At 35.6% G+C, this 15,722-nt stretch overlaps 1 protein-coding gene and 1 long non-coding RNA gene across 2 annotated transcripts in view; one reads left to right on the top strand and one right to left on the bottom strand.

Annotated features, from left to right (window-relative positions):
• Window positions 1-15,722, top strand: part of LOC130437934 (uncharacterized) — a 50,017-nt gene that overhangs the window by 12,981 nt on the left and 21,314 nt on the right. Inside the window, exons 3-4 of the long non-coding RNA XR_008909246.1 lie at window positions 6,168-6,438; window positions 6,904-7,017. This is a non-coding gene — a long non-coding RNA (uncharacterized LOC130437934). The remainder of the gene's footprint in view (window positions 1-6,167; window positions 6,439-6,903; window positions 7,018-15,722) is intronic.
• emx3 (empty spiracles homeobox 3) lies at window positions 4,151-11,884 on the bottom strand. Its single transcript, XM_056769605.1, has 3 exons — window positions 11,078-11,884; window positions 6,234-6,418; window positions 4,151-5,232 (listed from the first exon to the last, which is right to left on the bottom strand). The coding sequence occupies exons 1-3, from the start codon at window positions 11,424-11,426 to the stop codon at window positions 5,065-5,067; spliced, it is 702 nt and encodes a 233-aa protein (XP_056625583.1). The 5' UTR covers window positions 11,427-11,884; the 3' UTR covers window positions 4,151-5,064.

The raw sequence follows: 15,722 nt of genomic DNA, 5'->3' as shown, positions 1-15,722 counted from the left end.
TTTGTGTTTGTGAGCAAACAGTAATTACCTTTCAAAGCTTTTGTTCGAGGAACAAAGGTACCTGCATTTTTTCATAGACTTTCTGACATGTGACTGTCAAGATTTATATCTGTAAAGAAGCAATGATTGCTATGATTCCTTTAAACTGTTTTACCGTCCCTGTCTATTCAGTACACTATTAACTGATGTTTCTGTGTAATTACTCTGTCTGTGTGTTTTACAAACATGCAGACTCACACAAAGGAAACTGGTGTTTTCAAAAAAGCAAAGCAGCTTGTCTTGCAATAATTTAAATGTTTGTAATCAAAACAGAAATCTTTTACTCACTGTTTTGGGTACACAAAGAAGTCTCGCCAATATCAAAATATTTTTTCAAATGCACTTTGACTTGCAAAATCAGAAGCAATTCGATGTAACTACCGAATGTGCAGGTTTGATTTATCCCATAGATTTTTTTGGGGGGGGTATCGGCAACCGTGCATTAATTGACATGGCGGATTAATTAAAGCTCCAAACACTGATTCAAAAATACCAATCATTTACTCTTCTAGACTTGACTGGCAGTTCCCTATAATTGGGTGGCTGCTTTCCTTTTCTCAAGTTCCCTGCAGCCAATCGGTGCAGACCAAACAGGTGGCAGCAGAGGAAACAAGCTCTTCCAGTCCATAAAACTGGCTAACTAGCCCTTGAAAGTTGCCAGCCTATAATTATCATATCATTTGGGTTGTAAATCACACGGCTTCTTGTCATGGTATCATCAGACGCAGCACTTTTCTAACCCAACAAAAAAGTTAGAAGAAAGAAGTCGACAGATTGCAACAGATCTAGTCTCATCCCTCACAAGAAACCATTTCCATCTCAATCATACGTTGACGTTGGGTTGCAGGCAAGTTATAAATTAGCACCTGTCTGAGACACTGTCCGTAGGCAGAAGGCAAGGCCCTTCCTACTGTACATTGCACAATAAACTCAAATTTACACATCCTCCATCTCAAGTTGAAACATCTCCAGTTCCAGCATACCCATCCGCATACCAAATTACTATCCTGTCATCAAATGATAGCCCATAAGTAAGGATACACATTTTATTGGTGCTTTGTCCATCATATCCCTTCGGCTAAGTAATGAATCATTAAGTTAGGTTGCCGAACCCATCTTAAGGTTGCTAAATAAATATGCTAAATGCATCATTTACTTTCATTGCTCTCGTAATCAGGACAAGTCATATACTAATAGCAGCATGTTTACCACACGCATGGTTATTCAGATGATTTTATGAATACTTGTAATTAAAACACATACACCATTAAAGAGTGACACTGTTTATAGGCTGACTAAGGTACTGTATGTTCTCACCCTCTAAACACATGGTAATAGCTGCAGTTGATACAGCCACAAACGAGGAAAATGAGTCACCGATAGAAAGATAGGCAAGCAATCGTTTTTTTTACCCACGGAGATCGTCATTTTCATAATTTCCACCAACCAAGCACCAAAGTAAACGTATTAAAATTTCAAGTTTTGACAATGACATTAATCATTAAATGATGTTCAAGCAAATCTCATACAAAACATACAAAGTAGAAATTCTATTAAAAAGTAAAGCACTACTTTTTAAAAAAAGTTATATTTTTTTTATTCGTTTGTTATTATTTGATAAATGTTTTTGATTATAAACAGCTGAACGGAAGCTGAAAAGTCAACAAAACTGATGTAAATGTATAGATATTATATAGATAATTCATACTCAATATTTATTTATTTATTTTATTTGCAAAAACACATAACTCTTGTTTTCAAAAATTATGTTTTTATTGTGTTATTTGAATGTCAAATGATTAATAAAAATAAACCACAAAACAAATATATGTTTAAAAAATAGGACATTTTTAGATGTACTTATTTACACATACCAACTATTGAAAAGACAAAAATGTTTATTCATTTTTTTAATTTCATATTTCTCACGAATATATCCATGTATGTGTTTATAATTACAAAATGAATATTCACAGTACACAAACATATATTATAGTAAACACAAACTTTTATTCTGGATGTGATTAATCGCGATGAATTGTTTGACAGCTGTAATATATGTATATAATTTTTTTGTTTTTTACTTAATCAAAACAACCCAACTACAGTTTAAATGATATTAGTGGGAATGCACGATAAAAGACATGATTTTTGATCATCTTAAAAACAGAGTTTTTGCAAATGACCTCTTATTATGGTTCATGCTGAATGATTCAAAATCTACAGGGAGAACCCTACAATTTTGGTAAACTTTAATAACTTTTAATAATCTTAAATTTGATAATTTTGCCATTTTCAAATTAAATCAAAATTTAAGAAATCAATTAACTTAGTCACAGTCATTAGCAACAGCAAAAGTAATAGTTTTGAGTAAGTAAAGCAAAAGAAATCAGTGAAGCTTCACTCCTGGCACCGATCCAGATCAAATTACTGCAAGTTAGATGAATTATTTCACTTAACATAGTTGGGAAACATCACAGACTGCTCTCTACACCTACATGCTTTCAACCATCTGTTCTTTTGTTTACACCTCTTCATATCCATGGCAACAACATGGGGGCAGGTAGCTAGTCGGAAATATTTGTAAGTACCATAGCCCTCATGAGATTAATGAGCATTTGTTTAAAGAAATGAGAGATATTCTTAGATCGAATCAATGATTTTTCGCTTATTAAACATATTAAACCGTGATACCAACTTGCTTTCTTGATGGAAGCAATATGTCAATAGAAATAATTGTACACTTTATACGGCAAATTTTTCATTAAGGTGTATACTGGGTTGTAGGTCCATGTAATTGAATGTTGCGTCATATCTGTGTTTAATCAACATGCCTTTGCCACGTTTTCTGTCATCTCGAACTTCATCGTATGTGTTTAGCTTAGATAACGTCCCATCTTTCACTGTTCATACAGGCCGAGGGTGGATATTTTACATACACAAACACTGTGACTTCAGAGGTTATGTTACATTGTGTAGTTTGGCTACTCACACATAATTTGTTAAAAGTAATTCAAAATCCTTTTTGTTTTCATTTCGATTGCATTTTAGATTTTGCGCACTGGACACGTCTTGATAAACGCACTGCTTGATAAACAAAGTGTCATATGAACACGCTGGTGTGCTGGCAATTTGCATTTAAACCTTAACAATAACCACTCTGTTCAATGTAAAAGCGTGCAACTGAAAACTGATCTAAATACAAGCCTGTCTGAAACAACAGAAACACTCTTGTTTATGCTAGAAGTCTGTGAGAGAGTTGTTTTTTCATGTGGTGGGTGTTTCAGTTTAAATTAAGCCTATTATATTTCTCTAAAGTGTTGCGGCGTACATGTGTTTTTTTATTTCATAAGTGTTGTTTCCTGGGGATTCTTTCCTTCAATTAAAGCGTGTATGAATAGTTTGTTCCTGCACTATCTTTCACAGTTTATATGCATATCGACCGATAATGAGGTTATGTATTAATGTCTGTGTGTACTAAGGTGATGGAATGTTGCGTATTTAATATATTTATATCAGTGTGGGCCTTGAGGATTATCAGGTGTAAATTACAATACAAAGGTGACATTGGTTCATTTTTACAGCTTGAAACTTCTGAAGACTGATATGTATACAGACGTTATATATATATATAATGTTTTTACAATGTGGTAGAGTTTGCAGAACAGTGAAATGCTACAGTTTAAATAAAAAAAACAAGGAACTCTGTCAAAAAATATTTTCAAATGTTATGGTGACAGCTCTAAAAAAGTGATATTGTTTTGTTTATAAACTGGTTGTGGTGTGATAGGGTTTGCACACTACATCCAAAAACGTTGATGTTTGCATTTAGTTGTTAGAGGTGTTGTGAGAATGTAGCTATTCAGTTATTGGGCAGATATCTGACTAATGATAGCTTTCCGTTTCAGTTCTTACTTGCCCTAAAACACCATTCACTCCTCAATAAGCACCTTTTCTGAATAAAATCATATTGTTGTTCCTGTTTCTAAAATGTTCTAAAGAAAAAATGCTACGCAAAAACACACAATAAAAAATCCAAAGAATTATTAATTTAAAGTTTTTTATTATCTAACAGTTTGCAGAAAAAAGTTAAACACATAACAAAATTAGTTGAAAATGAAGGCAAACAGATGAGATTACAGTGCTTACCGCCTTAAAGAAAACCCCAAAAACAAACAATCTGCTATGAAGTGCTACAAACCATTCTGGGTCTTAGAGGTTAGAATGCAGTTATTTTCTCTTTTCTTAGTCATGTATAAAGAAAATATTTTTACCTCTAGTTCTAGTTTTTCTAGCTCGCTGATATTCATGAGCCATTGTGATATCAAAATCATAAAAACAAGGAAAAAAAATGATGTTCACACAAAACAGTATGGAAAATCTTCAGTGACGTAAGCTTTAACCCATATGTAAATCACAAAATAAAATTTTGGGTTTGGAGCTCAAATGCATAGAAAAGTATGTTCATTCAGAATAAATAGAACCATTTTAAATGTTAAACTGCACTAGTGATACTCTAAAAAGACAAACCTATCTGACTGTGAGGTTTTTAACCACCTGTGATATTTCAATTACTGGATCGACCTGTCATTGTTAGTCATCGTGGTCTGTGAAAATCTGTACCAATCTGATACTGAAAAACATCTAGTGGTGTTTTTATTTGCTATTATTTGTATCACCCAACACACTACAATATGATAGAAATGTTTTGACTGATAGTAACTGGCAAGATGACAATTCAAAAAAGGTAGAAAAATGTCTTCATTGCTCTGAGATGGAATGAGATCCAAATGAAGAGGTCCTTGTGTATTGCATACAGAAGTCTTACAATCAAGTCTTTAAAAGAAGTTCATCAGTTGGCGTCCATTGTTCTGTTGTGCACGATCAGAAGTCACGGTTAGCCGACTGCATAGTTCTGACTCATTTCCTTAGTTTACAAGTCAAGTTCAAGAAATGTGTTTTTAGTAGTTAAAGAGATCTACCAACACGATCGATGGTTTATGACCCAACATAACAGCTATGATATCAGTCTTCAGAAATGACGTCTATGTCCTCGTGGCTGCCCTGCTGAGTGGCTACTCGCCAGCGACTCACATGCTGATTGCCTTTTCTTTTCTGTGGAGAATCAGGTGACTCTTCCTCCAGTTTCTGTCTCTTGTGCTTGGTTCTTCTGTTTTGGAACCAGACCTTCACCTTAACAAGAGCAAAACAGAAACACTGTTTTAGTTTAACAGGTAATCTACAGCAAAAAAAATGCAGAGTAAATGTGTAGAAAATGTTAACTTCATGGTGCGTGTTTATGCAGTTTATTTCTGCTTTAAATATATATATATATATATATAATGTAATAAATAATTTAATGATAAAACTTTTCAAAAAAGTTGGAAAGCATGTCTCTTAAATTCTTCTGACTATTATTTTACTATATTTAAACACATTAATTGATGTGATCTCTTCATGTGGTGAAGAAAATGTTTTTTATAATCTGTGCTGTGCTACTTTAGGTGTTAAAACATAGAAATATTACATCAGCCTGATAAAGACACAACAGGGTGATAAATAAAAACTCAAAAATAGCTGTAGAAAAATGTATTTAGGTGTTTATATAGTCTTAAATCATCAGTTGTTATTGCTTACAATGGGGTTCAAAAGACCATTACTTAAGTTCTAATTTTATACTAATTATTTTCCCTAAAAATCATGTTAGTCACTTTTTTTAAAGATGATCTTAATTAATAAAATCAGTCTCAGAATTTCTTTATTTCTGAAATGAGGATACACTCAAGTTGGCATGTTCAAAACCTCATCCACTTTACTGTGATTTGAGAATGTATCAGCGTACACTTCAGTGGTATCTTGCTTATTTAACTACTGACTCGGAAACTGTGCGTCATATTTTTGTTGTCTTTTCATCATAACTTTCAAATGAGACTTCTCAGACTTCATGAACCCGCACGGTATGTCACCACAGCTATTGCTCAAGCTTAACAATCCTGAACACGTATACAAAGCCGATTGTGAAACAAACCAATAAACGCATGTTGAACGTATTTATCTACTCTACACTTCCGTCCTATGAGGAAAATGTCAGAGGCTTAGATATGCATATGTGTGCTCACATCCCGCAGTGTCAGCGAGCTCAGTGTGGTGGAATGCGGCTGCAGGGAGGGACCCTGACGCTTCTGGCTCCTTACCTGTGTTTCTGTCAGGCACAGCCCGTTGGCCAGCTGCTTCCGCTCGGCACCCACCACGTAATGATTCTTCTCAAAGGCATGTTCCAGCCGTAGCAACTGCGATGGGGAGAAGGCAGTACGGATGCGCTTGGGCTTGCGGGAGAAGGGCCCGTGTAGCAGCAGGTTTTCTGGGCTACTGTCCTCACCTGGAGAGGAGGAGGAAGACGTTAGTGAGGCAGAATGACATAAGAAAAACACATGTACAAGATTTTATTAAGAATCTAAAATAGATTGATCCGTGTATCACTATCGTATGTAAACTATTACATTTATATTTCCAAATACAGCCATGGGAAAAATTAGTAGCCCATTTCAAAATCAAATTTTCTCATTTTAAAATGTACTGTTTGTATGTATTTAGGTAAGATGATCATTTTTGTTTTATTCTGTGAACTACTAACAATATTTTTACCAAATTTAAAATAGTTTTATTTGAATTTATTTTTCAGAAATTTAAAACTGGAGAAACAGGTCAAAATAACAGATAAGATGCTGTGTGTTTTATCTGGCAAAAAAATTAGTTCATATTCACTTTTAAGCAATACAGCAGTAATATTTGTACATGAATTTGGGAAAAGGTTTTAAAAAAATTGATAACATTGATTTTAATCACAGTTTTCTGTTTTGTCAGGCTTTCACATTGCTGTTGGATGACTTTGTCACCCTGAGGTTTGATTTGGTTGAGATTCAACAGACACTTGACTGGAATCACCACAATACATCTAGAAAAAACTGCATATTAAAGGTAAATGGTGGTCTTTTATTTTTTTGTGGCTGTATAATCATTTATATTTATTTTTTATTGGACACACCCATCCAAGCAGGATTGCGTGTCCTAATTGAGAGCCACATGAGTTGATTTGAATAATTCCACCTCGGTTTCATACACGAGTGATGTGAAGTGCGTTCGCACCGCATCATTCAGACCAACGGAAGCTTTCTGTGCATTCAAAGAAAAGTCTTTGACCTTCGATCTCCATATGTGGCATTATACTGATTTTCATACAAATACAGGGCTTTGACATATTGCTCTTGAATCATAGATAAACATCCAAGGTCGAGGGCGCAAAACAATTGAGATGAATATATTAATTGTCAGTTAAGCAAATCTAAATCCCCTACATTTGGTCTGATTTTATTCAACGTGCGGCAATAGTAAAATTTTGTCTTTATCGGTTTTGGGGCAAGCGTGATCTTTGCTTCACCACAGACGACATCTGCACGGAAGAATACATTTGCCGTTTACTGCAAACAGACGTAACGATAAAAACATTTTTCATAAACAAATGGATGTGTAATTTACGTGACCACTGCAGTGTTTGGCGAGCCATGCTTGAAAGGAAATTCAGAAAGAAGATGACCGCAATCACGTATAAACAAAATGTTCTTTCGCAGCGGTTACAGGGTGGATTGTACATCGCGCAGAAGTGACAGACCATGATCTTTTGTCAATTTAAGCTAACCAAAATGTGTCAACGTTCGCATCAGGTGTGCAACCGCAAATGTACATAAGTAACATGCAAACCCCTTCCAATAGATGTTTGTCTCAATAACGACATGTTTTCACAGCATCAACTGTCTGAATTTATGAATGTGGCTGCATGGTTCATGTCCAAAGTCGGGCCTTAAAGATGCCCAGAGTGCCAGTGTTAATGGTTACATACTAACCTTTTTTAATTCAATTTGATAAATTCAGTCATCCAGGAATACATAATGATAATGTATTGTCCAACCACAAATTTAGATTGCCTACCAGATTGCAACCAATAAAAGTTCAGTTCACAATAACCCATTCAAATGTTAGCACTGATCTTCAAAGGAAACACAATGATGTACCAATTCCCAACACAAAGGATCACTAATGGCATCACCAGAACATGAAAAGAGGATTAGAATGAGGCTGCTTGGACCTTAAGTCTCTTTTAAAAACTCAGAAACCAACCCTTCATCTGCAGACAATAGCTTTGAACTAACTCCTTTCAGTAGAGTATGAAGCCATCACACAGAAGCCGTGCTTCATAATACGTCGTCATCAGACTTGGATTTCTACGCTTCCTAATGTGAAAAAGACAAACGTTTGTGTTCAACTGCAACACTGAATGCGTTTGTGGGTATGGATTACTCTGGTAAAAGCTTTCAATAACAGACTTCTCAATGGTCCTAATAAAGCACGCTCTTTACTTCCATTTTAGTAAAAGGTGCATATTTTCTGTCACGGGACTGTCATTGACAACTGCTTTCAGCTGGCGTGCTGAAAACGCTTTGAACAACCAGAGGCAAAAACAATGGGTGGAAGAATGTAAATAATGACTTTGACACAACTCCAAGGTGTTGAAAAGCACTCCTTAAACCTTTCTCAAGGTGCACTGAGCGCCAAACCAACCAAAAACGACCCAACCGTCAATGGTTAAAAACTTCGACTTCATTCCGCCTAAGAAAAAAGATCAAGATCTTATATTGGAACACTCAGCTCTGCAGCCGTACTCTCGGTCTGGCATCATCACCATGTGTCGCATCACCTCCGTGTCTCTCGAGAGAGGTGGTGGATCAGACTAGCAGGCCAGAACATTGATGGAGACTCGAGCCTCCTGAAGAGCCGGCAGACCCTCCGGGGCTTTGGACTCAAACACAAACTGGCCTATCCAAGTCAAGAAAGCCCCCGACGTGAGGAAAAGGGAACCAGATGGCACCCAGATCAGCTTTACTACCATTCCCTTGGCACAAACAAGCTTGGTCTTGTCAGTGCAGTTCTCATTAGAAGCATGGAGATGGGTGATCTGTAGTGGGAAATAAAGACACTGCACCCTTTGGTCTCTTCTACAGACTGAATGCACTCCGTCACGGTGCCTCTTATATTTGAAGATGATTTTTTATTTCTGCATGACCCAACAAAATGAAAAATTAGGCTGATTTAAAATAAGGCCTCAAAAATGGTAATAGCAGCAAGTGCTATGACACCCGGATATATCCGTAACCTCACTGTTTTTTATTGTCACCTGAGAGCGAAATGCATTAGCACAATGACGTCTGATCCAGACTCTCTGACCTCGCTCTCCTGTTTTTACCAGCACCGTAATCGGTTTAACGCACTCAAAACACAAAACTCTGCTCATGTACAACAGCAGGCCGCTCTGGGATCCTGTTTACCTTGTCCCGCATGACAGATCTGAGGACGGGGATGCATCTCTTTCCCATTCAGGAAGTGCTAAGAGTTAAAACCCATGCACACATTAGCGCTGACAAAAAAGTGACACCCTACTCGATAGGGGATCCTTTCCCACCCAATCCCCTCCGCTGTATTTAGTCTTGTCTAAACAGTAGTTTTCTAGGTTATTGGACACCTTCAGTGAGTGGAACTGTTCTGTGTGTAAACAAAAGAGGCTCTGTCTGAACCCCGGATCTGAGTAATAGTGACAACAACCTCTGACTTCCACCAATTACCTGCGTAATGCCCCCGAGGACTGAGGTACAGCTCAACACCCTAAATGCGCACCTAATGTGGCTGGACTTCCCATCACAGACCTCCAATGAGTTAATAAGCAAGAGCAGCCTGAGTTACTGATGCTCCTTTAACAAATTGCCTGGTAAATCGGGCCACCCAATATCAATTACACCTTTCAAGGGATTCTAGATTTTTTGCATTTAATTTTTGTTGAAGTTTTGATGTGATTGACAATTTTGTTTAAATAAAGTCTGACTTTGTTTATTATTACAGCTACACTGTAGCATTAAGGAAATGCTTGTTGTTTTTAATAAAATGTACAATATGTCCTTATTAAAACATTTGCATTATCGTATTTTTAAAAGTTGACCAGCCATGTTCTCTATAAAAAAATCTTGCAAACCAACAGGAAAGTTGTGGGTAGCACACTGAGCACCCTATGAAATCCGCAGATTTTAAATCTGTAATCATAATTATTTTTACCTCTCTACATTGTGTATAATAATGTCATATCATTATTATGTTTTGTGTACACATGTGCTTATTTTTAAACTGATAATAGTGTAGAGCCTCTGTAAGTTAAAAATATGAACATTTTCATACCATTTAAATTTCCAATTGTTATCATTTGTATAAGGTAATTAAAAAAACTTTCAATTCTAAAAATGTTGAATTCATCTACAATTTCACGTGAAATTAAGAAATCTCATTAATAAGCAGAAGTAAAGTGGCCTCAATTATCAGCTTATATCGAAACGCATAAATAATTTTATTGATGAATCATGTAGACTACATTCATCTAGACAGTAACAACTGAGAAATGTAGGAAAACATGAAAACCGTTTTAATGTGACAGAATAATCCGCTTCTCAATTATGTGAACGATTGTGGTCAAGAACAATTAGCCTTCCTTTTTACCTAATAATAATATTTATTTAAGAATTCTTTGCAGCTTGAGTTTACTATAAGGTTTTTTAGATAAAAATCGACGCCTTAAATTTCACAGAAATCTCTGTCGCACAGTATAATTTGCATCCTTAAAGTAAATCATCGAAAAAAGCAATACAAAATAAAAATAAGCAAAAATAACCGAGCGCCAAAATTGACATGTCCCGTGCGCATCACATTAACAATATTAAAAAACTATTACGTGAACATTTGACAAGTAATATACGTATAAGTATATAATATGAAGTATAAATAACCATTCTTAAAATATAATGAATATTTTCATTTTTATCCAAACGTTAAGTCGCATTAAATTATGAATCTTTTCTGAACTTTATAGGCCTGAATTATTTTCAATATTTATTTTTTCTCAATTCCAACGAAACTAAAAAGAGTTCATCAAACAGTCGCTTACCTTGGAATCGATGTCCGAGATATCTGTTCCTCAGTACCCACGGGTAGAAGTTCAATGTGTCCCTCTGATGAGGACTGAAGAAAGGCTGTGTGGGAATCTGAAGATGCCGCAGAGACAGACCAGAGTTGGTGGAATGAGAGGTCGGGTCTGTGAACATCATCTCCGGGCTGCTGCTGTACAGTGTTCTGCCTGAGTTCTGGAAGCAGTTCCCAAAGGGCGATGGATGGATAGATTCAGAAAATCTCAGAGCCGTGGGTCTGATGGGCTCATCCGCGGCAGCACTTGTCGAATTGATGTCTTTGCCCACGAGAGATTCAATCGTAAAGCATTTCTTATTGTGCTGGAACATTGTGGTCAGCTATGAAAATACTCAGTTAAATAAAAAAGACAGTTGCTTATACAGGTGAGGGTCGGATGACCTGCGAGGATTCACTCTGAAGCCGATGATGGGTTTCACCCACGTTAAAAAAACACACAAAAATAATTCTTACATTGCCATAGTCCCTCCACAATCCATAACTTCATAAGGTTCCTTTGCTCTGTGAATCTCGTGGGTTGCGATGTAACTCCAAAGCTGGAAATAGAGACGAGTTCTGATTCTGTCAGTTTCCAGGACAAGCTTGAGTGATCGCAGTTATAGCCTAGTGAAATTAACTCGGTGTTCTTCTCATGCTTGTCAGAATAAACCTAAAAAACTGTCTCTGTGGTCCGTTTAGTATATGAAGCGGGCATCAGTTTCGGTGCTGCGAGCTCTTATGATCAATGATCCGACAGCTTTTGGCTTGTCAAGAGCCAACTTCTATACCTGCTCGCAGATCTCCGAGCGAGAGGTGTGGTGCGCATGCGCACAAGTACAGGCGCTAACAGTAAATTACAGCCATTTTGTGTTGTGCGAAGTAATTCTGTTTTTAAACAGCAAGCTGATATTATTGAATAAAAAAATGTTTTCATATGTTTCTTTAATATTTTGATAACAGGTTAAGCTTGAAATTTGAATCTACTGTGTTATTAAACTTAATAAATTATAAATATTATAATTTTCTGTCTAATGATGTTCTTTAATGAGTTGTTTTAACCTATGATTATATCAAATAAGATTAAAGCAAGCGAACTTTCTAAGGTAATGTAACCAAACGGTTGGGTTTGTCCATAAGCCATTTGACCCAATCATGGCTGCAAGGCGTTTCATAAATGTATATTTTGCAAAATATTTTCTCATTGATCCGAATTGTAACTTAACGGATGCATCATTCGTATATATATATTATTTATAATTCATTAATTTTGTTACATCAATAAAACCTAGCCCATGATTCTCACAATAAATATTTGTTTTACTACCAATTAATTAGAATTTCTTTTGTCTATAAATAGTCTTTAGATAGGCTACTACTTAGATGTGAAAAAGTGCTAATGCGTTTTATATATTTAGTTATTACGTTTCTAACACCTTGTAGTCAATAAATCACTTTCCTATTATTAAAGATATATAACTCCGTTTAGTTAAAACCACTGTAATCGTTACATTATTATATTTTTTTGATATAATTATTATGGTTAATAATAATAATAATAATAATAATAATTGTATTATTATTGTTGTTGTTATTATTATTATTAGGCTATTAATAAGAATGTCGGCGTTGTGTTGTTGTTTAATAAAAGCACAATACAGCCCACTAAAAGTTATTGCTTGCTAAAGCTATTACCGATAGCAGATATGTTTGATTGAAATTGGATGAGAATATAACACTTTCACTTGTGCGTAAAATCTGACTGTAATATAGGGAAAAGCATCCTGGTTTTTGTTTTATTGAGAAGTCGACATCACGACAAGAGAACACGGGAATCTCAGTTAAAGAGTTTATGAATGTGTCTTAATGAAGCAGACACATGATCAAGGGAACGGAGCATTGATCTCGCGGCTTGACATGTCTCGAGTGCCTCTCCTTGTCTCATTTGTCAGTTACAAACGTAATAAGTTGTTGAGAGAGGATGGAGACTAATGGGGTGGATCAGAGTCTCGGAAACCCCGGACAGATGTCACCCTTTTCAGAAGGAACAATCGTGGCTCAGGAACCACACAAAAGCCCCCCTGCTCAGGCCTTTCACAATCCACACAGCGGAAACCCATGTGAACCACGCAGGGCACAGACCCCATTGAGCCCCAAAGCAGACCGTCTCCAGCCCTCTTGTGCCTGCCTTCTCAGTCCCTCTGCATATAATTAATAGCTTTCTCTGGCCAATTTTGTCCCCTTTGCCTCAAATACAAATGGCCATTAACATCTATTAATTTTGCCTCTGGCAATTGATTACAGATTGTGCGCAGCTGAAAGGGTATAACAGTTGGAGTTTTGTAAGCACTCTAGGTGTGAAGGCGAGTTAAAATGTGATTATTGTTCCCCTGCCTGGAACTAACTGGTGTTAAGCCCTCTTTGAACACGGAGAAGCCACGATTTGTTATTTTACTGGTCATTAGTTGATTTGGAGAGGGTGAATGAAATGGATGACCATCAGTCAATCATGAAAAATAATCATGTTCACGAATAGCCTACCCTTTTATTTACAAAATTGCAAGATACAATTAAAAAAATCTAAATGCGTCAATTAAAACGCCAAAAAGCTACTACGGTGAAACTCAAGGCATATTAATGGACAATTAGTTGTAGACTAGAAAAAAACATTTTAATATATATTAATATGAAATAGGCTATATTAAACTACAATAATTTTAAGATTGGTGTTTGTATGGTATCCTGTTACACGTTTCAGAATGTTTATTAAAATTCCAGGACCAATTCTAAAATATGTAATTTACTTATACATATTCACTGTTTACACATAAACATAGTTAATATAAAGGCTCCACAAAAGCATGTAAAGTGGCGTGCCTTTACAGACAACGCCCTCTAGTGTTTCGACTGCTTATAAACTGTTCTGTTGCTATTTGTGACTTCTTGCGGTTTGACAGGTTTTATTCCAAAATGCGCCAAAATAATTGTTAATTTCTGCAAATTCGTTTCAAGGAAGAAATTAATCATGTAAAATATTCTAGACACACGTTACAGATAATAGTCTTTATAAGGCATAATCCTTAATGCGATAAATCATCAAAACTTTTACATTTACTCACCCTCATGTCGTTCAAAATCTGTGATTTTCTTCTTTAGAATACAAAAGATGATATTTTGAAAACGTTAAATAAAATTTCCCCCAATGACTTGTGTGTGGAAACAAAACACCGAAACGTCTCTTAAAATATAGGCTATTTGTGTTTGACGGAAGTTAGTGTGGATTAATGATGAGAGCACTTTGTGTAAGCTGTTCTTATAAAAGGTTCTTAATTTCTTACAATTTTAAAACATTTCAATTAGCCTATGTAGTGTTGCTTTAAAATGAACAGATTCAAAGATAGGAAATTAAATATATAATTATACACCAATGTAACAATAGTCGTTTTTAACGCGACAAAACATTGAAACACAACTGTCATCGAGCAAAGTTATGCTTTTACGTTAGAAAGGGCATATAAAAATACGCGAATGATCTACACGGTATGCTTTAGGACGATTATCTAAATAATAGGCCTAAAAAGGCCACGGAGTAAGAGGCTGCACAGTCTTGAAAGTCAAATAGTCTGTGGATGTGCAAATCAATCTGTAAATAACATTCTACAAAGTGATTGCCACTACAAACTTAAATTAACATCCTAAGATCCATTGTTTTGAGTTATTTTATTTTCAGAACATGTGAAAGTTGTGCACATTTATTACCAGTCCCGTCAATTTCATTTTAGTGTAATGTTAATTAATGTAATGTACAATCTGGAATAATAGTCCAGAAATATTAAAGATTTGGAAATATTATCAAAGATATCCAATAGTTACTCGGAACAGTTAATAAGTAATGTTAAACATAGAAATTAAGCATAGATTCGTATTACAACAATAAATATCCTACGGTCAACAGTTTTATTAAAACAAGCCGATTATGATTGGATAGCGAAAACGCATTGCATTTATAACATTACATATTGCATTTGGATACTCGGTCAATTCAATTCTTACCCGATTTGCTCGACATATTGTATCACTCAGTTCAGATTGGTTTACTAAAGCTCTTATCTATTTAAAAAAAACGAAAGTCGTATTTTTTATCAAAATATTTATCAAATGAAGAGAATAAATTGTTTTGATATGACACATGTTGCCACAAAAATAATAATAAATAGATTTAGTTTAGATGACATGCCACGTGTTGGCTTCATCTAAAAGTCTTAGCTTCATAGTGTAAAACTCACTTGACCTAACTGTCCTATCAAATTGATGAGCAGTCATGAATCATCTGAATATCCTCTGATCTGAAGGCCAACCGCAGACATTATGAACTTTGATTTTACTAGCATTCTAAAACAGTGCATCTTATTTTCTTGATTCCATTGCCTATGGGAATAATATGCTTGACAAAGCAGTAAACATTCACAATATAACAATTTGTATCACGGGGCTGTTGAATGCTTCAATCTGATTGGCTGACTAATGTTCTATGGGTATGCATTAATTTTCAGTTAAATGCACACCTAATGAAGATGTTCCATGTCTGCTGGCCGCATTACAGTTCCATATCACTTCGCCAAGTTTAAACA

This window comes from Triplophysa dalaica, chromosome 16, assembly GCF_015846415.1.
Source record: "Triplophysa dalaica isolate WHDGS20190420 chromosome 16, ASM1584641v1, whole genome shotgun sequence".
In the NCBI taxonomy this organism is placed as follows: Eukaryota; Metazoa; Chordata; class Actinopteri; order Cypriniformes; family Nemacheilidae; genus Triplophysa; species Triplophysa dalaica.
Note: the sequence above shows the minus strand (reverse complement) of the source record. Positions and strands in the feature narration are given on the sequence as shown.